At 40.1% G+C, this 26176-nt stretch overlaps 1 protein-coding gene and 1 long non-coding RNA gene across 25 annotated transcripts in view; one reads left to right on the top strand and one right to left on the bottom strand.

Moving 5' to 3' along the window:
• Positions 1-13701, bottom strand: part of LOC134484965 (uncharacterized) — a 37370-nt gene extending 23669 nt beyond the window's left edge. Inside the window, exons 1-4 of the long non-coding RNA XR_010062798.1 lie at positions 13562-13701; positions 10763-10989; positions 9757-9793; positions 274-4946 (exon numbers count right to left, since the gene is read on the bottom strand). This is a non-coding gene — a long non-coding RNA (uncharacterized LOC134484965). The remainder of the gene's footprint in view (positions 1-273; positions 4947-9756; positions 9794-10762; positions 10990-13561) is intronic.
• The window catches only part of Ptprk (protein tyrosine phosphatase, receptor type, K), a 499207-nt gene that overhangs the window by 382925 nt on the left and 90106 nt on the right, over positions 1-26176 (top strand). For all 24 annotated transcript variants that reach the window (XM_063265927.1, XM_063265913.1, XM_063265905.1 and 21 more), the window contains exons 8-12: positions 2955-3257; positions 8791-8900; positions 10637-10838; positions 13550-13655; positions 23023-23296. In XM_063265927.1, the coding sequence (XP_063121997.1) occupies positions 2955-3257; positions 8791-8900; positions 10637-10838; positions 13550-13655; positions 23023-23296 (995 nt within the window). The remainder of the gene's footprint in view (positions 1-2954; positions 3258-8790; positions 8901-10636; positions 10839-13549; positions 13656-23022; positions 23297-26176) is intronic.

The following is a 26176-nucleotide window of genomic DNA, read 5'->3' as shown; positions in this document are numbered from 1 at the left end:
CCCTTAATCAAAATATAATCTTTTTCTTGTTTTATCATCTTCAGTAAATAAGAGGTAGGCTCCTCCGGCCTAATACTATGTTTTATTCATTTCACTACCTTCTGGACCACTTTGCACACCTTCTTCACAGAGTCCATTTTGCTTCATGTTACATGAGTTACTTGGGGGCCTTTTATAGGATCATTTGCTGCATTAAGAGTTCTACATTATTGTGCTTTTCCCTAAAGTTCTCATAACACTTTGCCCAACAACTCCTTCCACTTCTCACCTCACCTGTATCTAAGTGAGCATGAGAAGGGACTGGGTTCCAAGTCAGCAAAGACTACCTAGCAAGACAAAAACGAAAAATGTAAAATTATGTCTAAATCTCTCTTTAACAAGAACATGGTAACCAATTGCATTTATTCAGTCTGTGAAAGCAAAAGAGCAATGGAAGTAACCTACTGACTTTGTTGAAAAACTCTTCGTCAAAAATTCTTTTCTTAATCAAATATTGGCATGGAAATTTTGGTGGTGACATACATAGGACTAGTTATATCCTTTTTCCTAATTCATATTGAATTTCATATGTAATTCACTATGAATACCAAACAAGCAACATTCGAATGCACACAAACCTATTTATCTAAGTGCACCAGCTAACTTTTATGGAGTGAGTAATTGTCCTAGTTGGGTTTTTTTTTTTTTGTTACTGTGATTTAAAGGGGGGTGGGTGGTATTACTTCTCATAATCAGACTCTGTTATCAAGGAAGCCAGGGGAAAAATCTCAAGCAGAATCCTGGAAGCAGGACCTGAGGCAAGTCTATGGAGGTGTAACATTTACCTGCTTGCTCCCCACAACTCTTCAGTCTGCTTTCCTATATAACCCAGGACCCCCTGCCCAGAGCACGCACAGCCCTAGCAGGCTGGACCCTCCTATGTCAATAAACATCAAGAAAATGGCTTCTGCCCTCACCCTCATGCCAGTTCCATAAGGGCAGTTCCTCAGTTGCAACTTCCTCTTCTCAGATCTGCCTAGGTTTGACAAAAGTTAACCAAGACAGCAACTTATCCATCCTCCGCCAACTCTGAGCTATGTGAGAACTTGGGGTGCACGTAAGACACTGACCTCTTGCGTGGTGTCTGAGATGGTATTAGATTGTGGATTACCTGTCAGCTGCACAGAGGTGAAAAACAGATATGGGGAGAGGAGATGGTTAGGATGTGTAGGAAAAGGGAACGCAAGATTCAGAGTGAGAGGATCTATGTAAACACGTAGCATCACTAAACAGGAGATCTTTCTCAGTGGTGGTTTCTGTCATTGATGTCCAGGGGTCACTCATTTACTTCCTCATTCTGGATACAAATAAATACTTTATAGACAAAGTATGGTCCAAGTTGACTTTGGTCACTGAGGAAAGTCTTGCTCTCTGGCCGTAGCGAAAATTAGTTTCCCTAGCGATGAATGGAGCTAATGTAGCTGTTATTGTTCAGTCAGCTGCTGGATTCCAGAGACAAAGACTGATGGGAATTGGCACTACACTGGATGGATCACCCGGTGGGAAAGCATTAGCATGGTGATAAATACACGAGAAGGCATGTATGATCACAGAGCCACCACCCTCCTTCCGGTCTCTCCGTGTGCTCTTAGGACAGTAAACAAGATCTAATCTGGTACAGCAGCCAGGCGGAAGTCTGAAGAGCACCCACTAACACTTGAAACCTGTGCACTAGGTTCTACCAATGTCTGTTTTGTATGTGTACACGGGGAATATTTAGATTTGAAATTTTAACGTATTTGCCACTTGGGATTGCTTTCTGTCCCACACTAGAGCCACCGAGCTGGATTCCCAATCTGCCCTTGCATCTGTGTCACATTCTAATTGTTTTTTTTTTTTAACACCAAACATAAAAATGAACAAAAACATCCAAACCGGGCCCTTTTCCATGTGTTTTGCTTTTACCCTTGCTGACTTCAGGTTCTTGTTGTCAGCAGTGGTATCGACCACCCTGAGTGGGTTGAGGAAAGCACTAGTAAGACCTTGAGCGTGGCCTCAGCTTTTTTACTTTTATCTAATCGATGTCTTAACATTTTGCTGTGTTCTGGTTTCCATGCTGTATATGGTTCACCATGGTCCTGACTTTCGTGGAGTAATTATTTTGATTAAGTTAGACAATTAAAGTCAGTCTTGCATGAGGAACGGATCCCGCTGGGAGTCGGTGATGGATGGACTCCAGTATTCTGAGGGTTCAGTCAGGCCAGCGTTTTCCAGCCCAGTGAGCTCTCCCCTCCTCATTTGGTTAGTGTGACAGCGAATGGGTTGTTAGACCCGCGTGTCTTAGAAAATAAGACACAAAGAGATCAAGAAGGCAGGAGGATGGTGCTGCTATCCACATGTGTCCTGGTAATTTTTCCACATCTTTTATTTGTGTTGATGAACAACATCATTACTGAAATAATTAGTGTTAATTAATAGCCGGGCCATTTTTGGTAAATGGTAGTTTAGTGTTACAATTAGACTAATTAGTACACACCATAGCTTAGTGACATGACAAATCACTGAGCAGAGCACGTTGACTCATGTCCCTTCTGATGTATGAGCTAATCTACTCGCTTAATAGTGATGAAGGAAAGCGACAGGGAACTGCACAATCGCGACCATAGTTATTGTTTCCACATCTCCGCTTCTCTATTTGCTGCTTGGTTACCGAGTACTAGGAAATGTTGTTCTTGTCTTACTGTTGTGTCCCAGTTCCGAAAACTAAAGTAGGAAGTGTCCAAAGCTTACCAAAATAAAACTGATCAGGTATTGACACTAAAACCCAATCATTCTCTTGGCAAAACACTGAAAGCCGAAGATTCTCTTGAGAGTCACTGCGTCCGTGTATGCTGTGTCACGTTCAGTGTGACACTCTTCCGGAAGCATTCACGGTCAAGTTGACGTCTGTCTGCAACTTTGATTTATTTTTGCAGAACCCATGCGGACGCCAAAGACTTTGAAGATTGCTGAAATCCAGGCAAGGCGCATCGCTGTGGACTGGGAGTCCTTGGGCTACAACATCACGCGCTGCCACACTTTCAACGTCACCATTTGCTACCATTACTTCCGAGGCCACAATGAGAGCAGGGCCGACTGCTTGGACATGGACCCCAAAGCCCCTCAACACGTTGTAAACCATCTGCCACCTTACACAAATGTCAGCCTCAAGATGATCCTAACCAACCCAGAGGGGAGGAAGGAGAGCGAAGAGACAATCATCCAGACTGATGAGGATGGTACGCTCATGTTTATTATCTCCGGGGGGGGGGGAGGGCGAGGGTTGAGGGGACCAAGAATGACATCATTTCTACATTGACCCTACAGTATCCATCACTGAGCCAAACCCGGAAACCCACCAAATTTTCTCATCCCAGTTTAGCTCTAACAAGAGACGTGTTCTTTAGAAAAGAATCCAAATATCAAATGACATTCACCCATGCTGTGTTTTCAAACAGTGATGAGTAAAGCCTGAATCAAGCTCTTCTTACCAAGTGGTAAGAACAAAAAAGGTTATTGTCCACATCAATATATCAGTCACCTTTTGGCAAATTTACTTTCTTACACATTGCGTGTGTGTTTTGTAAACCATACTAGCTGCTATTGTTTTCCTAATATTTGAAGATAGAGTACTCCATCTGGTTGTAAGTCTGTGTGTGTGTGTGTGTGTGTGTGTGTATGTGTGTGTGTGTGTGTGTGTGTGTGTAGAGAGAGAGAGAGAGAGAACACAAAAGGCACAAGACATCTTTTTAGTCAAAATGAAGTTCCTCCTAAGAAAATTACAGGCCATCACTTTTACAGATTTTACTACAATCTCAGAAATTATATTCATGAAAATTAGGTAATAGGAATGTATATTTATATTAATATTATAATATGTTAAGTCTTTTCCCTGATATTATGCTAAATCGTTAGCATGACTGTGAATAGAGCTCCTTATTGAACAAAAATATAGAGCCTAACTGTATCATTTTACTCCTCTATAGCCAATAACATCTCCCAGTTCTCTAGTCCTGTGCTCAAGAGAAGAAATCAGATCTGGAGATTTCTCTGCTCCCGTTCCTTCCTACTTTCTCCTTGAACAGTCTGATGGGATGCCATTGTTTTTATTTGAGTTTCAGAACAAAAGATCTGTTTTATAGCCAGACCACTGCCCCACCTCCCTTCATGTCGTCAGTAGGCCACTATATTGCTTTTGGTAACCTAGCAAGTAGGACTGAGGTGGCTGTCATAAAATAGGTCTCTGAGCTGCACTTTTTAGAAACAGTTCTTTCAAGTTTTCTGCTCCGGAAAGTGGAAGTGACTGTGGTTTGTTACTTTGTCTTTATAGAAGCAAGAACCCTGGACGTCATTTAGCTCAGACTGCAACAACACAGTGTCTGAAGTGAATCTCAGGTTACAAACATTTTTGAGTAAAAACTCTTGAGACTTATGATGAATGCGGTGTTACCCTGTTTGAGTCAATCAAGGTGGCTATCTCAATATGGTTCCGCGTATGAAAGCTATGTGGTTACAATATTTAAATAATACCTCACCTCCATCTGCTACCCCTACCCTCCCCTCCCACACACTTAAAACTTACTGTGTGGAAACGAAGAGGTGGTGGGAATGGGTTCATAGGTCAATAATGGGAGCAGATGTCTAAGAAGAGCGACAGTTGTCCTGAGGAATCACACACCTTCCGACATGCTACGGAGAATTCACGGTCACACTGGGCACTTTATAACCCGTGTTTCCAGTATTAAGAGCATGGCCACATGTTTTATTGCCTGGTGTTAACATTTAAAGCCAGGACGCCTTACTTGATAACATTTAGATTCAGCTACATGCGTTTTATATTGTCATTTATTTTTATCCACTCGCTTGTTAACAGTGCAATTTCCCTTGGTTTTCTCCTTTCATATACTTTGCTATCTTGATTTTCTTCCCTACGAATAAAAGAAGGCAGTCAGGATTTTGTAATTTTTTTAATTACATTATATTTTTTTAAACTGCATTTGGTTACATATGTTAAATAAGCAGGTAATGAATTGCTCTAGAATTTTGCCCTAAATTGATCAAACTCAGAATAATAATGTTCATATTGTCTAGAATCAGTTTTATACACGAGAAATAACATAAGTTCTCTATTTAATTTCCATACCATTTTCAGGTCTACTTTTATTTTAATCTCTGTGTTGAGGACTTTTTGAATAAGCTTCTGTTGGCCTGAACTTCAATTTAGTGTCCCATACTGACTTCAGTTATCTGAAGTTGAACATTAGAGTTTCACAGTCTGGCTACTGCATAATCCCTGTGGTTGTGTCTCGTGTGGTAGGCTTTTTACTTTTTCTTGTCTGTTTTCAGCACTATAAGTAAGACTTAACGACTGATGTGGAAAATTTCATAAAATATTTGTAACTCATTCTTCATGGCTGCTCATGAAATTTCTTCACAGAATACTTGTTTTATCTCGATGTTCTGAGGTGGGGAAGAACAACCAAATCATACTTATCGTTGCAAAGATTGATGGATTATGATGATCCGATTAAGTCAGTCTTATTAAATTATTGCTGCTCCATATACAGAGGAAAAAGACTAAATTATCAACCATCTAATAAAAAGATATAATTATGAGAAAAGAATTCTGAGGACCTCCATAAATCAAGGTCCCAGAGCTAGAACCATTTCCCACTAGAACCTTAGGGGAAAATTTATACTTGATTTATTATGCATGTTTCTTTAATTCATGGGCACGATTTTTTATATATGGTTCTGTTTTCATTTTTCATTCCAGCATTCATGAAAATCAATATTATGAAGTTGGCTCAGCAGAAAAGCCTGGTTCGAGGACATTTTTAAGGCTACAAAGCTATTTTAGAATGTACATTTATTCCATTTTAGAGGCTGTAATGCTTATTTAATATAATCTTTCTCCGTACCTATTTCATTTTTCTTTTCCTTTTTTTTTTAAGTTGTAGTTGAAGGACTTCCTCATGCTCAAAACAAAATTAACTGGAACAGCTCATAGATAAATCACAAGTACAGGGACAAAAGTCAGCACTCTGTCTCCATGAAAATTATTATGAAGGAAACGTGGAGTGACGATCCGTGCGGTCTGTAGCTAGGCATGAGACGGCTTTGGGAGCTGCGTGCTGCATTTAGACAAACTGTAACCAACTGAGACATTGTCTATGTGTGTGCAGACATCACCTCTCTTCAGATGTAGAAAATAAATGACTGTAGTTGGCCTGAACCCATACCTTACCTTCACTGTCCTTATGTATATATGTACACACACACACACATAAGGTCTGTAACCATACTTCATCCTTACCATCTTTATGCATATATATACATATATATTTACATACAGACATATATATAGTCTGTACCCATACCTCATCCTCTCCTTCCTTATGTAAACACGTGTGTGTATATACATATATATACATATATACATATATATATTATATACACAGACATATATATATGGTCTATACCCATACCTCATCCTCACCTTCTTCGTGTGTGTGTGTGTGAGTGTGTGTGTGTGTGTGTGTGTGTGTGTGTGTGTGTATAAAGTTTGGAGTACTTATTGGTCCAAGTCATGATCACATGTGTGGCATACCTTGGGCTTGCTATTCTCCCCCGTTTTTCATCTTGAAAACAGAACCTGGAAATGCTGTAAGCAGACTTGTGTCAAAGTAGAACATGCGTGAAAAGGGATGACAATGTCAGCGTTGTAGGGAAGCAAATTTTCATGCCTGTCCATCTTTCAATGCAGAATTATGCAACTAGTTTAAACCACTCCTAGATAAGAACAATTTGAAATGCCTTCATTCCGTCTCGTAGAATTTATAGGCCCAATTGAGTTCTGTAGACACAGAAATGTTGATACCAGTTCTCACTTTTCATTCTTGCCTGTCCATCTGCCAAGCGCCCTGGCAAACACGGGAAGAAGAGAGGCACCCCCCTGACTGTGATCACAAACAGATTCCACAAATATACATACATCTCCTTGCACAGCAAACCAGTGTCCCTGGCAGCCTTGGCACTGCCAGAAATCGCACAGAATGTTGGGAATGTTTGTCAGGATCTCAGCTGCAATGGGCAGAGTAGCCTTTGCTGACACCTTGGAGCAGGGTAAGGGATGCTCGTGGAATCATGGCCATGACTGAAGCTCAGGGCTGCTGTGCTCTCTGTTTACTGTGGATTTCTTTCCCTTTTCCCCCTGTGGGTTTCTTTCTTTTATGTGCCACCTCATGTTGCCTGCCCCAGAGGTCAAAACATCATTCATAGTCTCCTTGTAGAATGAAATAAATCTTAGTCTGGTGACATATCGTCAGAATTTCTTGCTGCTGCTAGCCATGAAGAAATACATTTCCTTTGATCCAGTGATTTTTAATTTATTTCAATCCTCATGAAATTGCTCTGTACTTTGAAACGGCATTTCTGGATAATGTCATGTGTGAAGTTCACTGAAACGTTGGATTTGAGGAAAATATTAATTAAAAACCATACTTGCCTAATACAGGGTTGGTATTTTCAAAAGGGAATTTTTAAGCCAAGTGTGTGGGATGCTATGTATTGTAAAGCGTCATTGGAAGAAGAATCTGGATTGCGTGAATAAATACTGGGGTTTTAAAGTAAAATATGTAAAAGGAAAACACATAATACTTGAAATATCTTACAGCTTGTCAACAGTAACTGATACATCACTAATAACTTGGGATTTTGCAAATCATAAGGCTTTCACAAATAAAGAGGAGGCAAAGTTATAATTCTTGCATAACATGCATGAAACTCTGAATTAAATTCCCAACACAGTAAGGCATCAAACAGAGCAGAGTGACACATTCTTGTAATCTCAGCGTTCTGGGGGAAGAGGCAAGGAGTCCTAAATTCAGGCCATCCTCGGCTACATAGAGCTCAAAGTCAACGTGTGCACTAAACCCTGCCAAAAATAAACAACAACAACAAATAAAATGGAAACAATGACTATAATAGAGTGTCTGAGACGGCTCAGTGGGAGAGCACTGGCTGGTGTGGACAGGCCCTGAGCCCCATCTTCAGCTCTGACAAAAGGCTAAAGCTTACAAATTGAGAGATACTTGATCCTAAACCAGCCTGCTCTTTCTTAACTGAGAAAAAAACTAAGCTTCATTTAGACGCATGGAGCAATGACGTCTTAGCATATTCATCTGTAACATCTTTTTAAGAATTATAACAATCAATGTTATCTTTTTAATTATAAAAAATTTGATAAGTATAGCTACAAAAGTCAGGATGGTTTTTAGTGGGCATCTCAAGTCAGTGCTATGTGACTTGGCTTTTGAGTCTATGAGCATTAATTATGATTGTAATTCATTATTTTATGAACTTTGTTGATGGAAACTCTTTAAGGGATTATCATAATCTTCAAAAAAAATTCTTTCAAGGAGAGGCATCTCTGTTCTCGAAGCGAACTGCAAGTAAGGATCTCATGGTATTAGAGGTTTCCAACAGTGGAAACCAGAGTGCATGACCATGCAGCCCTCCAAGGTGACTGAATATTCATTCGAATAAAAATAACTTTACATTTATTTCTACATCTCCTGCTTTAGAAACTTGCAGCCTGACTTTCAGTGTCCATTTCGGAGTCGGGTGTGCCTACCGCTCAGTGTACTGATTTTGTTTTTAAAGACGCATTTCACCTCACGGCCTCTCCTTTAAATTGTGTTTATCCTGCTGACATGAGGTGCTTTCAACATTGTTTGTGCATGTTCTCATCACCAATGCTTGTATTTCTAGTGCCCGGGCCTGTGCCAGTCAAATCCCTCCAAGGAACATCCTTTGAAAACAAGATCTTCCTGAACTGGAAAGAGCCATTGGAACCAAATGGAATTATCACTCAGTATGAGGTATGGGGAAAGGGGGGTGGGGGTGGGGGAAACAGGGGTGGCGGGGGGTTAGGGGGGCTTGTTGGCAGGTAATCGCAAAGGACAGGCAAAAGGGAGGAGGTTAGGAGGGAATAATGGAACAGGGAAAGGTGGGGACAGGAGGACTAAAACATCATTGGCTCTCCTTTGTCCTGATTCATAAATTATTTGATTTGAAAATTAATAGCAATACAGTATCTAGAATTTCACATTCTTGGAATATAAGCTAGGTTTTGTGTCTGCATATGTGCATAGCTGGACTGTGTCCTTGTCAAACCCAATTAATGGTTATAATGAATAATTACACATAAAAATGCTAAGTCCGCATTCCTAAAATTAAGAAACCATTATCACACTGTGCTTAAGGAAAGGCTGTTGAATGCCAGTTTTTCAAAGTAAGCAATTAATAGTCACCCCCAAAGCAAAACAGATTAAAAACCTATTTAGAATTTCATTGTACCTTTGAATATAAATCACCATATTTTCGAATATAAGAAGCTAAGGAGAAAGGTGATTTTTTTTAAATGTGTTTGTATTGAAATAGAATTTCATACCTTTCTTCATCACTTTCAAATGGATATTTCTAATTGCATAGTTGTGAGGTTTTCTCGTGTATAGTCAGTGCTGATTATAGCATAAACATTTCTGTTTCTAGTCCTTGAGAATGATATAGGAATGAGAGTGTTGTTGACGATTTTAGTGTGTTTGAATGCTAGTTTTCTATATTTCTTTTCTTTTGTTGTTTTGAGACACATTCTTACTAAGCTAACACAAATGGTCATAAAGTCACTCTGTCCTTGAACTTATATCCCTCTCCCAAGTAGTACAGAGTACTAACCTGTGCTGCTAAGTGTTGCTAGAACTTGCCATGTTCCCTTTAGACAAAAAAAGAAGAATGTCATACTTCTGATGAAGACTTTCTGTTTTCATGCACATTAAATTATACATAAGAAATTTTGTATGGAGCATGCATATTTAAGTATATCCCTTTACTGGTGGACTTTTAAACATTTAAGTGTTTAACACAGTAGGCATTCAGTGACAAATGTTAATAGTTGCATGATAGATGATAGGGAATTTATTATATAGATTGATAGTAGATAGAAAGATGATAGGTAGTGATGTTCATATTAAATATGTGAAATAGATGATATAAGATAGATGTTGATAGATTGATAGATGAATAGATAGATGATAGGTTGATAGATAATAGATAGATAGATGATTGATAGTGATGAGAGATGCCAGATATAACCATACCAAAATATAGATAGAAAATGATAGATAGGTAGGTAGATGGGTGGATGGATAGATACATGCTAGATAAAGATAGATAGATAGATAGATACATACATACATACATGTATAGATGATACATAGATAGATACATAGATAGATAGATAGATACATACATACATACATACATAGATACATAGATAGATAGATAGGTAGATAGATACATTGGTACATACATACATACATACATACATACATACATACATACATACATACATGGTAGGTGATACATTGATAGATAGATGACAGGTAGACACATAGGAAATGAGAGATGGCAGAAATAACCACACCAAAATAAAAGGAGAAGAAAGAGAAAGAATGATGGCTTGATGATCCTGCATACTCTGTTATTTAGAAAGGATCTACTTATACTTTATTATGCCTTCAGTTGATGTGTCATGGGAATATATTTCCCACAACAGGTGAGCTATAGCAGCATAAGGTCATTTGACCCTGCTGTCCCAGTGGCTGGGCCCCCGCAGACGGTATCCAATCTGTGGAACAGCACACACCATGTGTTTATGCATCTTCACCCTGGGACCACCTACCAGTTCTTCATAAGAGCCAGCACCGTCAAAGGCTTCGGGCCAGCCACAGCCATCAACGTGACCACAAATATCTCAGGTAAGCCAGTGAGGAATGCAGAATCTGGAAGGCTCGTGGTCCTGGCTTGGCCATAACACATTCCAGACATTCAGTTCTATATTGTGTTCTCGTGTAGCTTAGCAAGCCTTTCCTCTCGTCTCCTGAGGTCAAGGGCACTTCATTCGGACATCTGGGAACAATTATTGGCTCTATGTGGTCATCCAAACAGTTTTGAAACAGTCACAAAAATGACAGTAGTCTTAGAAAGTTACAGTATTTCTTTACTTAAAATCTTTCCAAGTTCACAGTCTAGGATAGACCTTTTATTGTGCCTTTGCGTGTCAGTTCCCTGCTACAGATGGGTGGACGTTGTCCAACGAGCAGCAGAGGTCTTTCACTCTGGTATTAGAATGTCTCACACCTTGTCCCTGTCCCATTTCCCCCAACATCCTGATAATTGTCAACAAATGAAACGTTGCTTTCCTGTTCATAAAAAAGTGTCTCACGAATGCGTCGAATTCTCAGAATAGGAACACGCAAGAGACCCTTGAATTGATAAGTAAATGTGACTAAATTTTACTTTCTATTACAGAAAGTAAAATTAATTTAATTTCTGTTATCAGTTTTATAGTTTCACTTGACTAGATTGTTTATAGATTCTAGTCCTCCTTCGGTAAGATCACCAGTTAAATCTGGTTAGGTCCCGCTGCACATATGCACTACCATGCATCCTAAGTCTATTCTAATTACTGAAATATTTTGCTGTGTTTCAATATTACAAAAAAAAATGTGTGTGGTATGTGTAACTAAAGAGGGCGATTTGGAAATTAACATTTTTATTTTGTGAATTCTCTTTATAGTAATTTTACACGGTATGTAACAACAGCCCTTCCCAATTAACATTCCATATTTTTGACATTGTCTTAAATCCCATTGTCTGGAATCGTTTTAAACTTTATTTGGAAATGTATTGAGTAAAATAGAAATTATAAAAATTTATGTCATGAATAAAAGTAATTCCAATATTTCATTTGCATATGATTTGATTTACATTAATATTCTAGTAAAACCGATGTTTTAAAATATCCATAATATTAAGGAATTATAACATATTAAACAGCCATTTTATTTTCTAATTGACGTCATCAATTCAAAATGTTTATTAAGTTACTTTATTTCAAGGTGAATATCATGACAAATTTCCTACCTTGTAGGATTAGCAGCTGCTAATTTTTCTATGGAAATTGCTACAAGGTTTATATAAGCTTATAAAACAGAAAGCAATGAGCAAGTGTATATTTCTGATTTATAAACATACACAATATTTTCAAGTCTTAGATACCCTGTTCAGCATATGTTGAACAGAAAATTTATAGGTATAGAACAAAACACCAGTCTAGTTTTTTTTTTCCCTCTATATTATTTCAGTCCAGTTTTACTATTGCAACTTAAGAACAGAGAACTTTCTGGTACTTTAAAACTATCGTTTCTGTTACTACGCTTTGGAGTTACTGAAATTTTAAGATAGTGTATCTATCTCTTTAGTCTAGTAGTTGTCTTTCCTTCTGCATTTAAAATATTAATTTAGGAAGAGGCTAGAGTGGCAGCTAAGTGTTTAACTGCATTTGCTACTCTTCCAGTGGATTCCCAGAACCCAGAGGGTATCCCGAAACCATTTGTAACTGTAGTTTCTGGGGTGCAGTCTCCTGACTTCCTCAGGCACAGGCATGCATGTGATGCACAAATATTCATTCAGGCAAAACGGCCATACAGAGAAATACTGGTTAACTTGTTTAAAAGTGTGGTACTATTTTGCCAAATTAACTGTGTGCATCTTATGATTATTTTAGTTTACTGAGCATATATTTTCTATTGTATACCACTTGGCCCCACAAAATATTAACTCTTAGTTTTGGTTCCGTGTCAGGGCCTGTGTTAGGTCTTCATGTCTATATCACAGTACCCACAACTTTGTATATGTTTTGCTTTTAGCAAGCATTCAATGAATAGTGGAATTTTTTTTTTAAGTATCACTTGGCTTTCGAAGTGTAACTGATAATCTATGTGTTTCTGTGGGTCTCGTTTCCTTAGACATACTTGTCCATGGTGAAAACAAATGGAAATTCCTTCCCACTCAAGGTTGGGAAACTCCCAGAGTACAATTAAACACTATCCACTATTTTGAAAATGTGTGTGTTCAACTATTTGCCAATTAATTGTATTAGCTCTTGGCAACTGAAAACCATGATTTTCGTTCCAGTTCACCGGAGCTAATAATTATGTTTCCCATGTCGTCACATGAAACTGGTCCAGAGAAGATATCGGACCTTTCTTTCGCTTATTTAAAATAAATGGCTGTAACCACCAGGCAGCCCATAACTCCCTTCTGCCATACACAGCCCGGGCCTTCGTGTACTCCGCAGCCAGGGCTGAGTCTCCTCCTTGCACTTTCCCACCTCTTCCCTGCTGGGTTAAAGGCCTGGAGAAGCTGAGATCAAAGTGTCTACCCAAAAGGGTTTGGAATATGAGTACAAGTCCCCAGACAGCTTTTTTAAAATCCAACAACGTCGTCTTTCTAGCTTCGTCTGCTAGGGTTAAGGTGCGGTGTCATGCCGTAAAATAAGGTCCACCGCAGTTAATTAGGAATTAAATTGATTTCCCCTTAAGGGAGATCGTTTATTCATAGCAACCTATAATATATCGCTCTGAGTCGATTGAACTTTCTCTTCGCCTCCTTGATCTCCTTTCAGCCCCAAGCTTACCTGACTATGAAGGCGTTGATGCCTCTCTGAATGAAACTGCCACCACCATCACTGTACTGCTGAGACCTGCACAAGCCAAAGGTGCCCCAATCAGGTAAGAGGGGCGGGGCTAAAAGGAAAAACAGCCAATAGAAGAAGCGTCTTCCTACAGTTGCTTAGCACTGAAGTACGCTGTTTGGTTGGTTGGTTGGTTGGTTGGTGGGTGGGTGGGTTTCTGTTTACTCATTTGAACAAAGGTTACAAACAGACCTCTAGTTAAGAGGAGACTTCCGAGGGTGTTTCTGTGCCATCCAAGACTATGGCTCTCTGGTTTTTCCTGTGTCCTCTTTCATTGCACTTCCTGTATTAGGATCTGTGCCCTGAAGGTATTTGTCAAATAGTACAACAAAGTAACTCTTGTCCAACTCTTTACCTCTTACAAGTTATTTCACCTGAGAGAATAAAATTGCTAGGAAACTCTGAGGAATTAAATGCAGAAGAAAGCCCCTGCGGCCTTTCAGTTCTTAAATTATCAGAAATTTCATAATAAACATTAAGGCTCATCTTACTGTTTCCTTTATCCTTTCAATATTAAAATCTATCCTATTACCTACTACTGCTATTCTCTCCAAAAATTCTAATCCCTGTCAAAAAAAAAATTCTGATCCGTGTCATTTTTAGAGATTACTAAAATTTCTTCAGGCTTTTAAATTTTGAACAACCATAGATGAATCTTCAAGATCTAATTGAAACCAGTAGTTATGTGGGCATTTTGTCCAATCAATGTTGATAAGCAAAATCATATAGGTATAAAAGGTAAGGCTCATCGGACAGAATTGAGTTTTGTGCTGTTTATAAATTCTTTCAAAAGCACATTAATCTCTGTTCTGTATGTACGACAGATATCCTTGACGTAGGGAAACAAATGTCTTTTGTCACCAGAGTTGTACAATTTTCCCCATCCATTTAACCAGTGCTCCACCATATTACAGAACAGGAGAGGTCACTGGTGTGCCTGTAACGAGATGCTTCTGGGACACCACCTACTTGAAGGTTCGAAGTCAGTATACAGTGCTGTTCCTGAAACAATAATCTCTGAATTATTTTGATTGCTGGTGTAAAGAGGGAGAGAAAATGTCCCATTCCCTTGGACTTGGTGTCCTTCTCTATTGGCACGTATCCATGGCCGTTCACATGTCCCTACTAGGGACAAAACTTACTTCATAGGTGTCTAATCTGTTCCTGATGTTTACGCAGATTCCAGGTAGTTCTGTTGATCTTTTAAAGTTTGTCATGGTCTGGAGAGATGGCTCAGTGGTAAGAGCACTAACAGCTCTTCAAGAGGAAACTGGTTCAACCCCTGGCACCCACATGTTGGCTCACAAATATCTGAAACTCCTGTCACAGAGAATCTGGTGTCCTCTCTGGCATCCACAGGCACTGCACATATGTGGTACACAGACATACATTAAAAAAAAAAAAAAAAACCCAAACAAGCAAACCACCAAACAAACAGAAAACAAAGATAAAGAAAATGAAATCTCTAAACGATTTTAAATCTCTAAAAATATTTTTAAATGAAGGCAACTTTCTCTTCATGTATCATCATCATCTTCGTATGGCTGTGCTGTATAACTTATATGACTCTTTCTTCGGGTAACCAAAATTATTTTTTCTGCAAATTTTGACCATTCATTAAGTGCCTATCACCCTGCTTAATATTATAAACCAAAGATACACTGACCGTACCATGACACAGTTTGTCTTCCCATGTTTCTGAGGGTAGCAGGAGTCATTCCACCATATAGATCCTGAACTCACTAAGAGTCGTCTGGAATTCTGTGTCTTTTCTATGTGTTTGATTAAATGACTCTCTTCTCTTCTGCTTGCCTTTGTGTATACATGATTTCTAATGACTAAGAGTTCATATGGTCTATACCAGCAACTATACAATTTGTTGTATTGTTAGCAATACATTTGGCCTTTCCTGGACTTGAGCCCCCTGGATAAAAAAATCCCGATTATATAGTATAGATGAGTAGTTCTCAGAAAACAAGTTGAAGGGCTGGAGAGATCATTCAGTAGGTCAGACTGCGTGCTGTGCGCACAAGAGGACATGTTTGAATAATTGGCCAACAAACCCTGTGAAAGCTAAGACCACATTTGCCTGTAATGCTGGAATTGGGGTATAGAGAAAGGCCAATCTCAGGAACTCATTGGTCAGCCAGCATGGCTGACGTGGCTTGCCTCAGAGTCAGTGAGGGACCCTATCCAAAAATAAGCTGAAGAGAAAGACATGAAGTCACTCAACATCCTCCTCTGGCCTCTACATGCGCGTACATGGTTGCACACTTGTACATACATCCCATGAACAAACGTGCACAGACACAAAACTGGCTTTACATACTAGGCTATTAGAACAAGAAATAAGTTAATATGAACATTTGCCAAAGTTATTGGAAGTGAATGTTCCCAAAAGAGAAGAACAGTATGGTTTCCCACATGGCAATCCAGTGAAAGCCATCTTTATTAAACAGCATTTGCACAGAGCACCTGCAGGTGGCGCCAATGGGCAGGGCTACACATGAGTAGACGGGCAGCCCAGCAGTTTAGCATTTGCTGAGTTTGGACTTCACGTCCGTTGCTTTTGGAATCCTTTAGTTGAGTAGTATTTTTTCCACTGACCATTTCCCTCCCTCAAACCATGCATGCAAGACACTGGTGTCTGATTCGGAGGTGGTCTAGTCCAATGTCCTGATGGCTTAAAAGTCAGAGTCTCATGTGATGGGGTGATCAGTTTTTCTAGCACTGAATCTATGGTCTGCGTCTACAAATCATTTCTTGGGTCCCATCATGCCATTTCAACTTTCCTTTAAAGAATTACTTTGTGCTTAAGTTTTTGAGGTGCAGTTACCCTTTCTGGCGTAAATTTCACTGCTTTTCTGCTTTGTGTCTTCGCAGGATTCCAAATCTCTTAACCCCTAGCTAAACCTGAAAGCGTCCCGCTTGACCTCAGCCATTAATCCTGACTATTGTGTCATCTTCCCTTTCTGTAATAGTGTTAGCATTTGTCAGCTTGCATTTCACTGTCCGTTTGTCCCAACACTGCTATAAATGGTCTCTCTCTTCCTTGATCTCCATAATGTCAAGGTCTTCCAAATCTTCTGTTAGAAACTGAGAAGTCTTTGGTAGTCAGCACTTGTACGTTTACTCTGACACAGGCTTACTTTAAAATCAAAATTAACAATGGCTCACACAGATTCACACATTTCATAGCAATCTTTGCATACCAGGAGTTAACCCGGGTATCTGAAATAGTCGTCCACTGTGGAATGCGAGCAAATCCCTCGCAAGAACACGGTGCCAGCAGAGAGAAAATTGGAGTTGGACATAGCATTTCAAGGAAGGGAAGAAATGGGGCCTGCTGAGATTTACTTTGAGAAGAGACTAGGGGTGTTTCAAGAGATTGCAAAGAGTGATCTGGAGTCCTGTTTCGGTCACAGACTTTCTGAGACTGGTCCCTGGGGGTCCTGACAATGAGGCCACAGCATCATGAATGGTCTCCATGAATGAGTGGTGAGATTTAAAGAGAATGTGGTGTAATTATGACTCCTCCAGCTATTCCCTCCACCTCAAAGTATGCATGCATTGGACCTAGAAGATTGCATTCAGAGGGAAGCAGTCATGGAATTATTCAGGACAGAAGTACACTAACCTTATATTGACTCTGTAAAGAGGATGGGGGAACTCTTGACTGTGTACAGTGTGTAAATCACAGTAGTCCTTGCAGCATCAAATGAACAATGTGTGTTGGAAAACAGTGAGAGCAAGAGAGAGGGAAGACGGGGATTTGGGATAACATCCATCACAGTCTAAAGTGTAGAGTCTGACTAGTAAAATGAGAGACAAGACCGAGACAAAATGGCGTGCTGAAAGATGAGGAGAGATTACGGGGAGTAAAGACTTGTTTAAGCTGACGCAGAGATTTTTGAGCTTGGTGATTTGGAAGCCTGATAAGTCTTATGTAGAGAGGAGGAAACCATAGGAAAACAGGCTTTTGAATAAATATTAGGAGTGAATAGATGGAGAGCCTTGAATACTGTGGCAATTAGGAAAAATGGCAACCTTAACTCTTTTGACGTTCAGAATGCTGGCTATAGGCTAGAACAAGCCGTGTCTCGATGGGGAGGGATCTTGGAAATCTGTTTTCACATGGCACTGGAACTTTAGAGCTGAGTGTCTTTCTCCTGCAGCTTTAAGGATATATTCTTGGATAAAACATGAGGCGATGACGTACTGATGCTTTCTTTGCTTTTTACTTGCCCCAAGAGTTTATTCAACATCAACCACAGTCACAGATTAACTTGGTGATTTTATTGTTGTTGTTATTAAGTCTCAGGGCAGACTCTTGTACATATCTTTGATTCTAGCTCCATATTTATAAGCATCTAATCAGGGAACTGTCCACAATATGTGTCATATACTCTGAGCAACAGGGGAATTCACTTCCGCTCCTTGAAATTGTTCTCTGGCCTATCCCACAAAACGAAAAGTGACTTCTAGCTGTGTTTAACCAAATTTTACTGTGGAAGTCAATTTCACTTTTTAATCTTAAACACAAATTATATTTGGAGTATTAAAGGAAGATTCTTAGCCCTTATGTATTGAGTTTTAAGTTAACCAGTAATATTTTAAACTTTCAATGAAAATGAATAGGAAAGATTGACAAATGAGTAAACCTATTAAAAGACTGTGGAATATTTTGAATTACTAGAGTCCCAAGCTCTTCTGATGTTTTAAACTTGACTAGAGTCAAATTCCATTTGATAATTTAAAAACCTTAATAAACAAAAGTATACACATTATTGGATCAGTAATAGTGTCAGGGATGTGTACCTACCCATGGAATGGAGACCAAGTTGGGCCGGTCACCAGTTGGCCTTTACTTAAGTTTCTGCTCCATTTTTTGTCCCTCTATTTTGTTTAGACAGGGGCAATTTGAGGTAGAAAGTTTTGAAGGTGGGTTGCTTGGCTGTTCTCTGAGAGACTCTACCAATGGCTGACTGAGACAGATGCAGGTACTCATAGCCAAGCACTTGACTGAGACCAGGGACCCCTGTGGTAGAGTTAGGGGAAGGATGAAGGGAGGGAAGGTAATGGCAACCCCTTAGGAAGACCCAAAGTCTCAACTAACCTGGACCCTTGCGAGCCCACAGAGACTAAGCCATCAACCAAAGAGCGTACATGGACTTGTCTGAGGTCCGGCACATTCGTAGCAGAGGACTCCCTTCTCTGGCCTCAGTGGGAGAGGATACACCTAATCCTCTACAGACTTGATGCCACAGGGGGTAGCATTTTTAATTTTAAAACCTGGGATATATGTGTTTGAGCCACACCCTTTGAAACCGAACAATAAGGGAAAATGTCTCCTTTCCCAGGAGTTGCTTGGAGTCGTGTCCGAGTATCTATGGTATTTCTCATCGTAATGATGTTTACTTGTTTCAACAGCACTTTTTACTGCATGCAGACACATTTAAAGTCCACTTCCTTACAGTCAGTTCAATACACATAAGACCCAGGCCCTAAGAAAGATGCACAGGGGTTTTAGCCTCAGGGAACTGACCAAGGGTTAGGCTCCATTAGTGACAGTATGGTCTACAGACTTCAGTCAGCGACCTTGCTGGGAAAGACACTTTGGAGTGTTCAAATTGGTTGGCAGGAAAACCACAGAGAGTTATACACCCAATATTCTTTTATTCCAGAAAGGTATTTCCAGTGATGTCATAGAAGAGAAATAGCGAAATCAGCTTGAGGTTGGTTTAACTGTAAGGAGGGAAAAGATGTGTGAAACAGAGTTAAGGTGACATAAAAATGCCCTTGTGAGATACTTAGACACCCACCCGAGAAGGTCACAGGTTGAGAGCGAAGGGGTCTTAGAGATGGTAGTGTTTTGATTTCATATGAAATATATATGGTATATATTATAAACAATATGCTTAAAATATATAATAAAATATATAATAATTAACATTTTTAAATATCATCATCTATTTTGTATATACTATACATATGAGGGCTACATACTTCTGAGGACTACAAGGCATTTCAACAGACTAAAGGTCTGATAATTTCAAAAACAGAAAAGCGAATAGAAAGTTGAGGAGGAGGGGCACACTTTCTCTTTGGTATGCTCTATGCCTGTGTGGCACTGCCCAGTGCTTTGTTGTTGAGTAAAGTCAGTGAAGCAACGAACCGAAGTAGATTCCTGGCGAGAATGCTCATGAAGCAAATCCTCATTACTCGAACATGTTGAGAACTTTTGAAGGATTAGAGATTTTTTTAATAAGAGACAAAAATGAGTATATTTGGATATATTCTAAATAAAGACGTCACCAGAAAAAACAAAAGTGATTTTCTCATACTTCAAATGCCTAGTTAAATATCCATTATCCCATTTGAAACCATACTTGAATATAAAGTATGGTTTATATCAGTTTCTGAAATAAGCATTACTGAGACGGAAAAATACCTAGACTCAGAACTGAGTTTAATGCAGTGAAGATGGTTCTCTTGATGGGGTGGAGGGTGTGTGAAAGGGAGGCGAAAGAGGTGATGTCTGCCTGCCTCCACTGACTTCCCACCTTATTTCGACCATTGCACAAATAGTAATCTAGACAATATTCTTGGAGGCAAGCATTCTGAAGAGAGCGTATGTATATAATCTGCCTTATGCTGTCATAACAAAATCCGAGGGGGCTCAAAACCATACATTTAGTTTTCATAACTCCAAAGGCTGGGAAACCCAGGATGGCCAAATCAACCCTTGTGGAGACTGCTCATTTGAGCCAGATTGCTTTCCGAGGACCTCAGTTTCCAAATACCACATCGTGTGCGTGAAAAAATTTTACATGGGAACTGTGGCCTGGGGTCCTGGATATTTGGTCATAACACAAGAAAAAAGAATGTAAGACACATGTAAACTTTACTGGGAAATCCAATCTCTCTGCCTTGGTTTCTCAGTAGTAGTGACAAAAGTGTGCTTCCTTTCTTAGTTAATTTATATTAGTAAATAAAAGATTCATTAAAATTAAAGCCCATGTTAAAAAGATATCCATATGTATAAGTGGGAAATTAATTTATTTTATACACCTCATAGAGTCATACTCTAAACTTTCTCTTTAAATGAAATATGAAAAATCTTAAAGCTTGGTCCACCCTGTTGATTTTTGTCTCAGATGGACCCAGACTCAGGCTTCTAAAGTGCAGGATGAGCCTGCCATTCGTCCCTTCTCTCCCCCAGGAACAGTTTGCTTTGTTCCACATAAATCCGGAGAGCCCCAGGCTGGGTTGCATAGTCCCTGAATTTAACTGAAATGGAAAAACATGAAAGTGGAGTGCTAAATATGTCAGTTTAATGGAATGAGTTGAGAGTTAGCATACACTGGAGTTCTGAGGTGTATGGGGTCATTAAGAACTTTGGTTTTTTAGAGATTAGTTTACATTATTAGCTAAAACAGATAATCGCCATTACTGTTCGTTAGAGTAGGCAAATAATCTTACACTTTTCTGGAAATATAATACATCTATTAACTTGTGTGCAGATGCACACACAGGGCATGGAAGTGTATGACATATAAGTATGGATAATAAATTCAAAATAAAATAGCACGGCGTATGGCAACTAGGCCTCTTTCCTTCTCTGTGTCTGCGGGGCTCGGCTTGCTAGTTCCCAAATTTAAAATGGACAAACGCCTGTCCCCTGGAGGAGGCAGGGAGTGGGCATCTTGTCAGTAGCTTTCCTTCAAGCGTGGTGACCCAGCTTGACAGAAATACAGTGTCTACAGTCTGAAAATAACAGACGTCTGCCTTGGTTACCAGCTCAAATCCCAGTTTCTGCCATTAAGATCACCTATGTCCTTTTTCAAAAGAGAAAGAAATTGGTAGCAGCCTGTTAACGCCCTAGCAGTATTCCAACGGGGGGAAAAAAACTTCAATATTAAGGAGGAAAGTCAAACTGTAATTGTAAATTAAATGTAATCCTTTCTTTGAGGCTCGGGGTCTCTCTTGCTTGTAAGTATAACAGCTTATATTTAAGTTGGAATTTTGCTGTAGACCCTGAATTTCTTTCATGCTCCTAGATGCAAACTTGATTTTCTCTCTTGGTCTCTCTGGAAGTCCCTTAACAAAAAGCACCATCTTCCGTCCTCCATCCTACTGCAGACCTATTGGTCATTGGCTGTCATCCATCTCTAGAAAGCCTAGATCATATTTTAGAACAGTGGTTCACCACCTTCCTAATGCTGGGAACTTTTAATGCAGTTGTCACATTGTGGTAAACGCCCTGTATGAAATATTTCCATTGCTACTTCATAACTATACATCTGCTACTGTTACCATAATAAGAATATCTGACATGCAGGGTTTCTGATATGTGAACCCTGTGGGGGTCAAGAACCACTGGCCTAGATGAAACCTCTTTGCCTAAAAGCCTCACAATTTTACCTAGAGCCCCTGACCACAACTTAGCCACACTGAATTTAAAAGCCCCACAATGAATGTCCTTCAGTTTTCAACAATTCTAAAATATATTAACCATTTGTACATTAAAAGTACGGAAAATATATTAGCAATAATGACGAATTTTATAGGTATTCCTTACCTTGTTTTTTTTTTTTTAACTTGAGACATTTTCCACAAAGGAAGGGTATTATTGACATATGAACTTGAGAACTTTACAAATAAGTGATCCCAGAGATCTTTATTTCAAATGTGTAGGGTTTCATTTACAGCTATCCTGGAAAAGTTCTAAAGTATTTAAGAAAAGGATACACAATTCAGGTTGGAGTTTTAATAGGCCAAATGCCATCTGTCTCTCCAATTTGTAACATTTTATTATTAACAAGCCCAGAAGAAGGAGCCAGTCTATTTCTGTTGTGGGGACAGATTTGTGTCCATCTGTGCCCGCCCTGTCGCATGTCACTTGTGCTTTGGATCTGCATAGCTGTGAGGCAGTGGAGATGCAGGCGAGGTCAGGAGGTGGAGAAGCCTGTCAGCACCTCCGCGTCCAAGCCTGGAGACAGCAGCTCCCAAGGCCTCCTGGAGGCTATCATCCTGGCGGGCCTTGGAGCTGGGCCTTCCCTGATGCAATTTCACCGAGCAAATGTTAACTTTTCCCATTTAAAAATCCGAGACAAAGAACTTAATCTAGGAAATGACTCTGGTTAATGCCAGGGTCCTTATTAGAGCGGCTTAGCTTTCACCTTTGAAAATGTGAACCACTTTCCCGTGATTTTTTTTCTTACTTGTCTTAGTTCCTTGATAAGCTCGGCGTTGAGGAGGGCAGTGTGAGAAACTGTCTTATGGAAAAGGGGCTGACTGCGTGTTACATGCATTAGGAAGCCTCTGAACCCCCTATTCCTTTCCCTAGACATCATAATATGTCAGATACCTAAGTGCAAGCATTTCTTTCTTTCCCTCAAAAGTGCTTATCAAATTGTGGTGGAGCAGCTACACCCACATCGGACCAAGCGTGAAGCCGGGACCATGGAATGCTACCGGGTACCGGTTACGTACCAGAACTCCCTGAGTGGGGGCGCACCCTATTACTTTGCTGCAGAACTCCCCCCTGGGAATCTTCCTGAGCCAGCTCCCTTCACCGTGGGCGACAACCGGACCTATAAAGGCTTCTGGAACCCTCCCCTGGCTCCCCGCAAAGGATACAACATCTATTTCCAAGCGATGAGCAGCGTGGAGAAGGTGAGATTCCTCTCAGATTTGATTTGATTTTTTTCCCCCCTTGATCTTAAGCAAAGCTGTGGCTGTATTTTATAAACACTCAGTGGCGTTTGTCAAGGAAAATTGATAAAGCAAACAAAGGGAAGGAAAATGGATGTGTAGTGTCACTTTCTGTTGCCAGCTCTTGCAAGTTGACTGAAGGACTGAGGCTTCGAGCCAGCAGCCTTTCACAGATCCCTGTTTCCTAGTAACTGCCGCAGCTCGCTCTTTCTTCAGGAATGCCCACAGTGCAACTGTGAGCAAAGCGATTTGAAAAGGTGGGTGTGCTGCCGCTGGGTACTCCACCCTCAGTAAATTCCCTGCATTGTTCTGCCTCACTTGCTCTATAGTGGCCGCTTCAAAAGATTAAATTTACTTCAGGATAAACAGAGTACGAGTTCCACACCGGGCTAATAAACCCTTATAAGCTTTTCAGGGGGTACAAACCAAATAATAAATAACCAGTAACAATCCTCTGATTACAAAGTAATAGGACGCCTGCGGTCCAGCCGACAGAACCTAAACAGAAGGCTGCCTATGAAGGCTGGGTGCTGAGCCATTACTGAAGTTGGCTGGCCCTGGCCCTGGCTGCCCCTCCTTTTCCCATTTTGGACACAGTTGTTTTTGAACACTGCTGCTGATCCCAAATGAATATTGAAGAGGAAAACTCAGCAGGGCACACGTCGAGAAACGACCTAGCCTTTTCCTCTCACGCTGTTTCCCTTTTGAAAGACTTTTCTTTCCAAAGACTTATTTTTGTTTTTATTTATTTATTTCTATTTTAGATAAGGCAGTAGGGTAAAAAGGAAAAAAAGTGTTGAGAAGAGAAACTTGAACAATTTCAAATTCAAATGAACACTAGCATTTCGATGGACTTGGAACTGTGTGGGAAAAGGTCGCCTTTTAGTCCTATTAGTTCTTAGGAAGATCCACCAGTCTATGTTTCTACAAGGGCCATGAGAATGCAAGTGTTGCTTTTATATGCAAGTTGTATGTTCCTGCCTATCGGTGTGGCCAGCATAGAGTACGTGGCAAAGAAAAATGCCAGACACCCTTTAACCACACAGTCTCCATGCAGAGGCTGTCCATAGTTGAAGATCCTCGACTCTTCTCACTTTTCCTCTCTAGAACTTAATCCTTTACTGTCCACACCACTTGCTGTGACAAATTACCCAGCAAGAAGCAATTTAAGAGAGGAAGGGTTTGTTTGGGTTACTAACTCGATCTACTGTGTATCATAGAGTTACTGCTATGAAGTAGGAGAGACATGGCAGTAGGTAGGAAGGGACTAGTAATATCAGTCTTCATTCAGAAAATAGAGAGCAAAAATTCCTCGTATTCTCCCTAACCTCTCTCTTTCTCTCTGACCTGGGACCCTTGGCTTCAGTGAAGGTCTTTCTGCTTCAATGAATTTATAGATAATACCTCACTGACATTCCCAGAAGTTGGATTCCATGGTAAAAAATTCCATCAAAATGGCACTCAAAATTTACAACCCATCTTGTGTACACACGTACACACACACACACACACACACACACACACACACACACACACACACACACTCACTCACACACTTCAAAAGTAATTGTCTAATTAGTTTGTTCAAAACAGAGACACGATAAAAAAAAATTAATGACCCCACCTAAAATACAAATAGCACACAGGTAGGATAAGGCTCTAGGTTTGAGTTTTTGTCTTTAAAGAGGTGGGAATTTCCACATTAACTCTTGTTAGCCTGCCTGTGTGGTAAGGGTGCTGATGAATGTCTGTCCCTACAGGGGATTTTCTCAGACACTCTTTACACCATCGTCTGATCAAAGGTTAGCATCAGTCGCAGCCTACGACAGTTTTGGGGGTCAAAAGACCCTATCATCTAAGACCAGTATATTACAGAGTTACTTACACTAAGATTCATAACAGTAGCAGAATTACAGTTACGAAGTAGCAACAAAAGTAATGTTGTGGTTGGGGGTGGCCACAACATGAAGAGCTATATTAAAAGGTCACACCATCAGGAAGTTTGAGGACCACTGGTTTTAGAGTATCTGCAATACATTTCGTATTGTTGGCAAAGAGCTTTAACATAGATGAGCCTCCCACCAACTGAGTTGGCAGTGCCTACAGAGTCAATTGGGACCTCTTTCAAGAAGTCAGAATCCCTCAGGATCCTCACGGGAGCATGAAAATCTCTTGCAGCCTACTCTGTAGGTTGGTCCCAGGGAAGAAACAGAAGTACCCGCTCTTCTCCCAGTTCTTTAGTTTATATACTTTCAAAAGTAGATGCTGAAGGAGGAATTGTAGACATTTTGCTTTGTTATTTTTCAATATCTAAAACCACCGGAGATAGAGTTATAAAGTGCTTCTTGAACACAGCCTCCTGTTCAGAAGAAGATCTTGTTCCTGGTATGTGAAACCTGGCTAACAGGAGAAGGACGAGATGGGGAGAACATGAGGCAGATCCAGGATTACATAAAAGCAATTTATTACAATCCTGCGGACAAAAGTCTGTCCATACCCCCAGGGCAGAAGGAAGGGCTGGAACCCTGTCTTGCTGTCATGTACCCAATCTTTTTGTAAGCTATTTTATCCAGTGTCATCTAAGCAATGGCCCCACTCCTTTGTCCTGTTGCGTTTGGAACATGTACCAGGAATATCTGTAGGGGACCTGGCAGTTTTGATCACAGAAGTATTATCAAAACTGAATACACTCGCTGACTTTGTTTGATGTCTCTTCTTACCTATTGAATATTCAAAGATAAACACAGAGCCATGAGGGCTAGATACCTGTAATGCTTTCTCAGGGCTCTCTGGGGAGACCAAGGGAAAACTCATGGAGGAGGACTGTTCCTCAAGACATTG

Source organism: Rattus norvegicus, chromosome 1 (genome assembly GCF_036323735.1).
Source record: "Rattus norvegicus strain BN/NHsdMcwi chromosome 1, GRCr8, whole genome shotgun sequence".
NCBI classification, from domain to species: Eukaryota; Metazoa; Chordata; class Mammalia; order Rodentia; family Muridae; genus Rattus; species Rattus norvegicus.
This window is presented reverse-complemented; position numbering and strand designations above follow the sequence as displayed.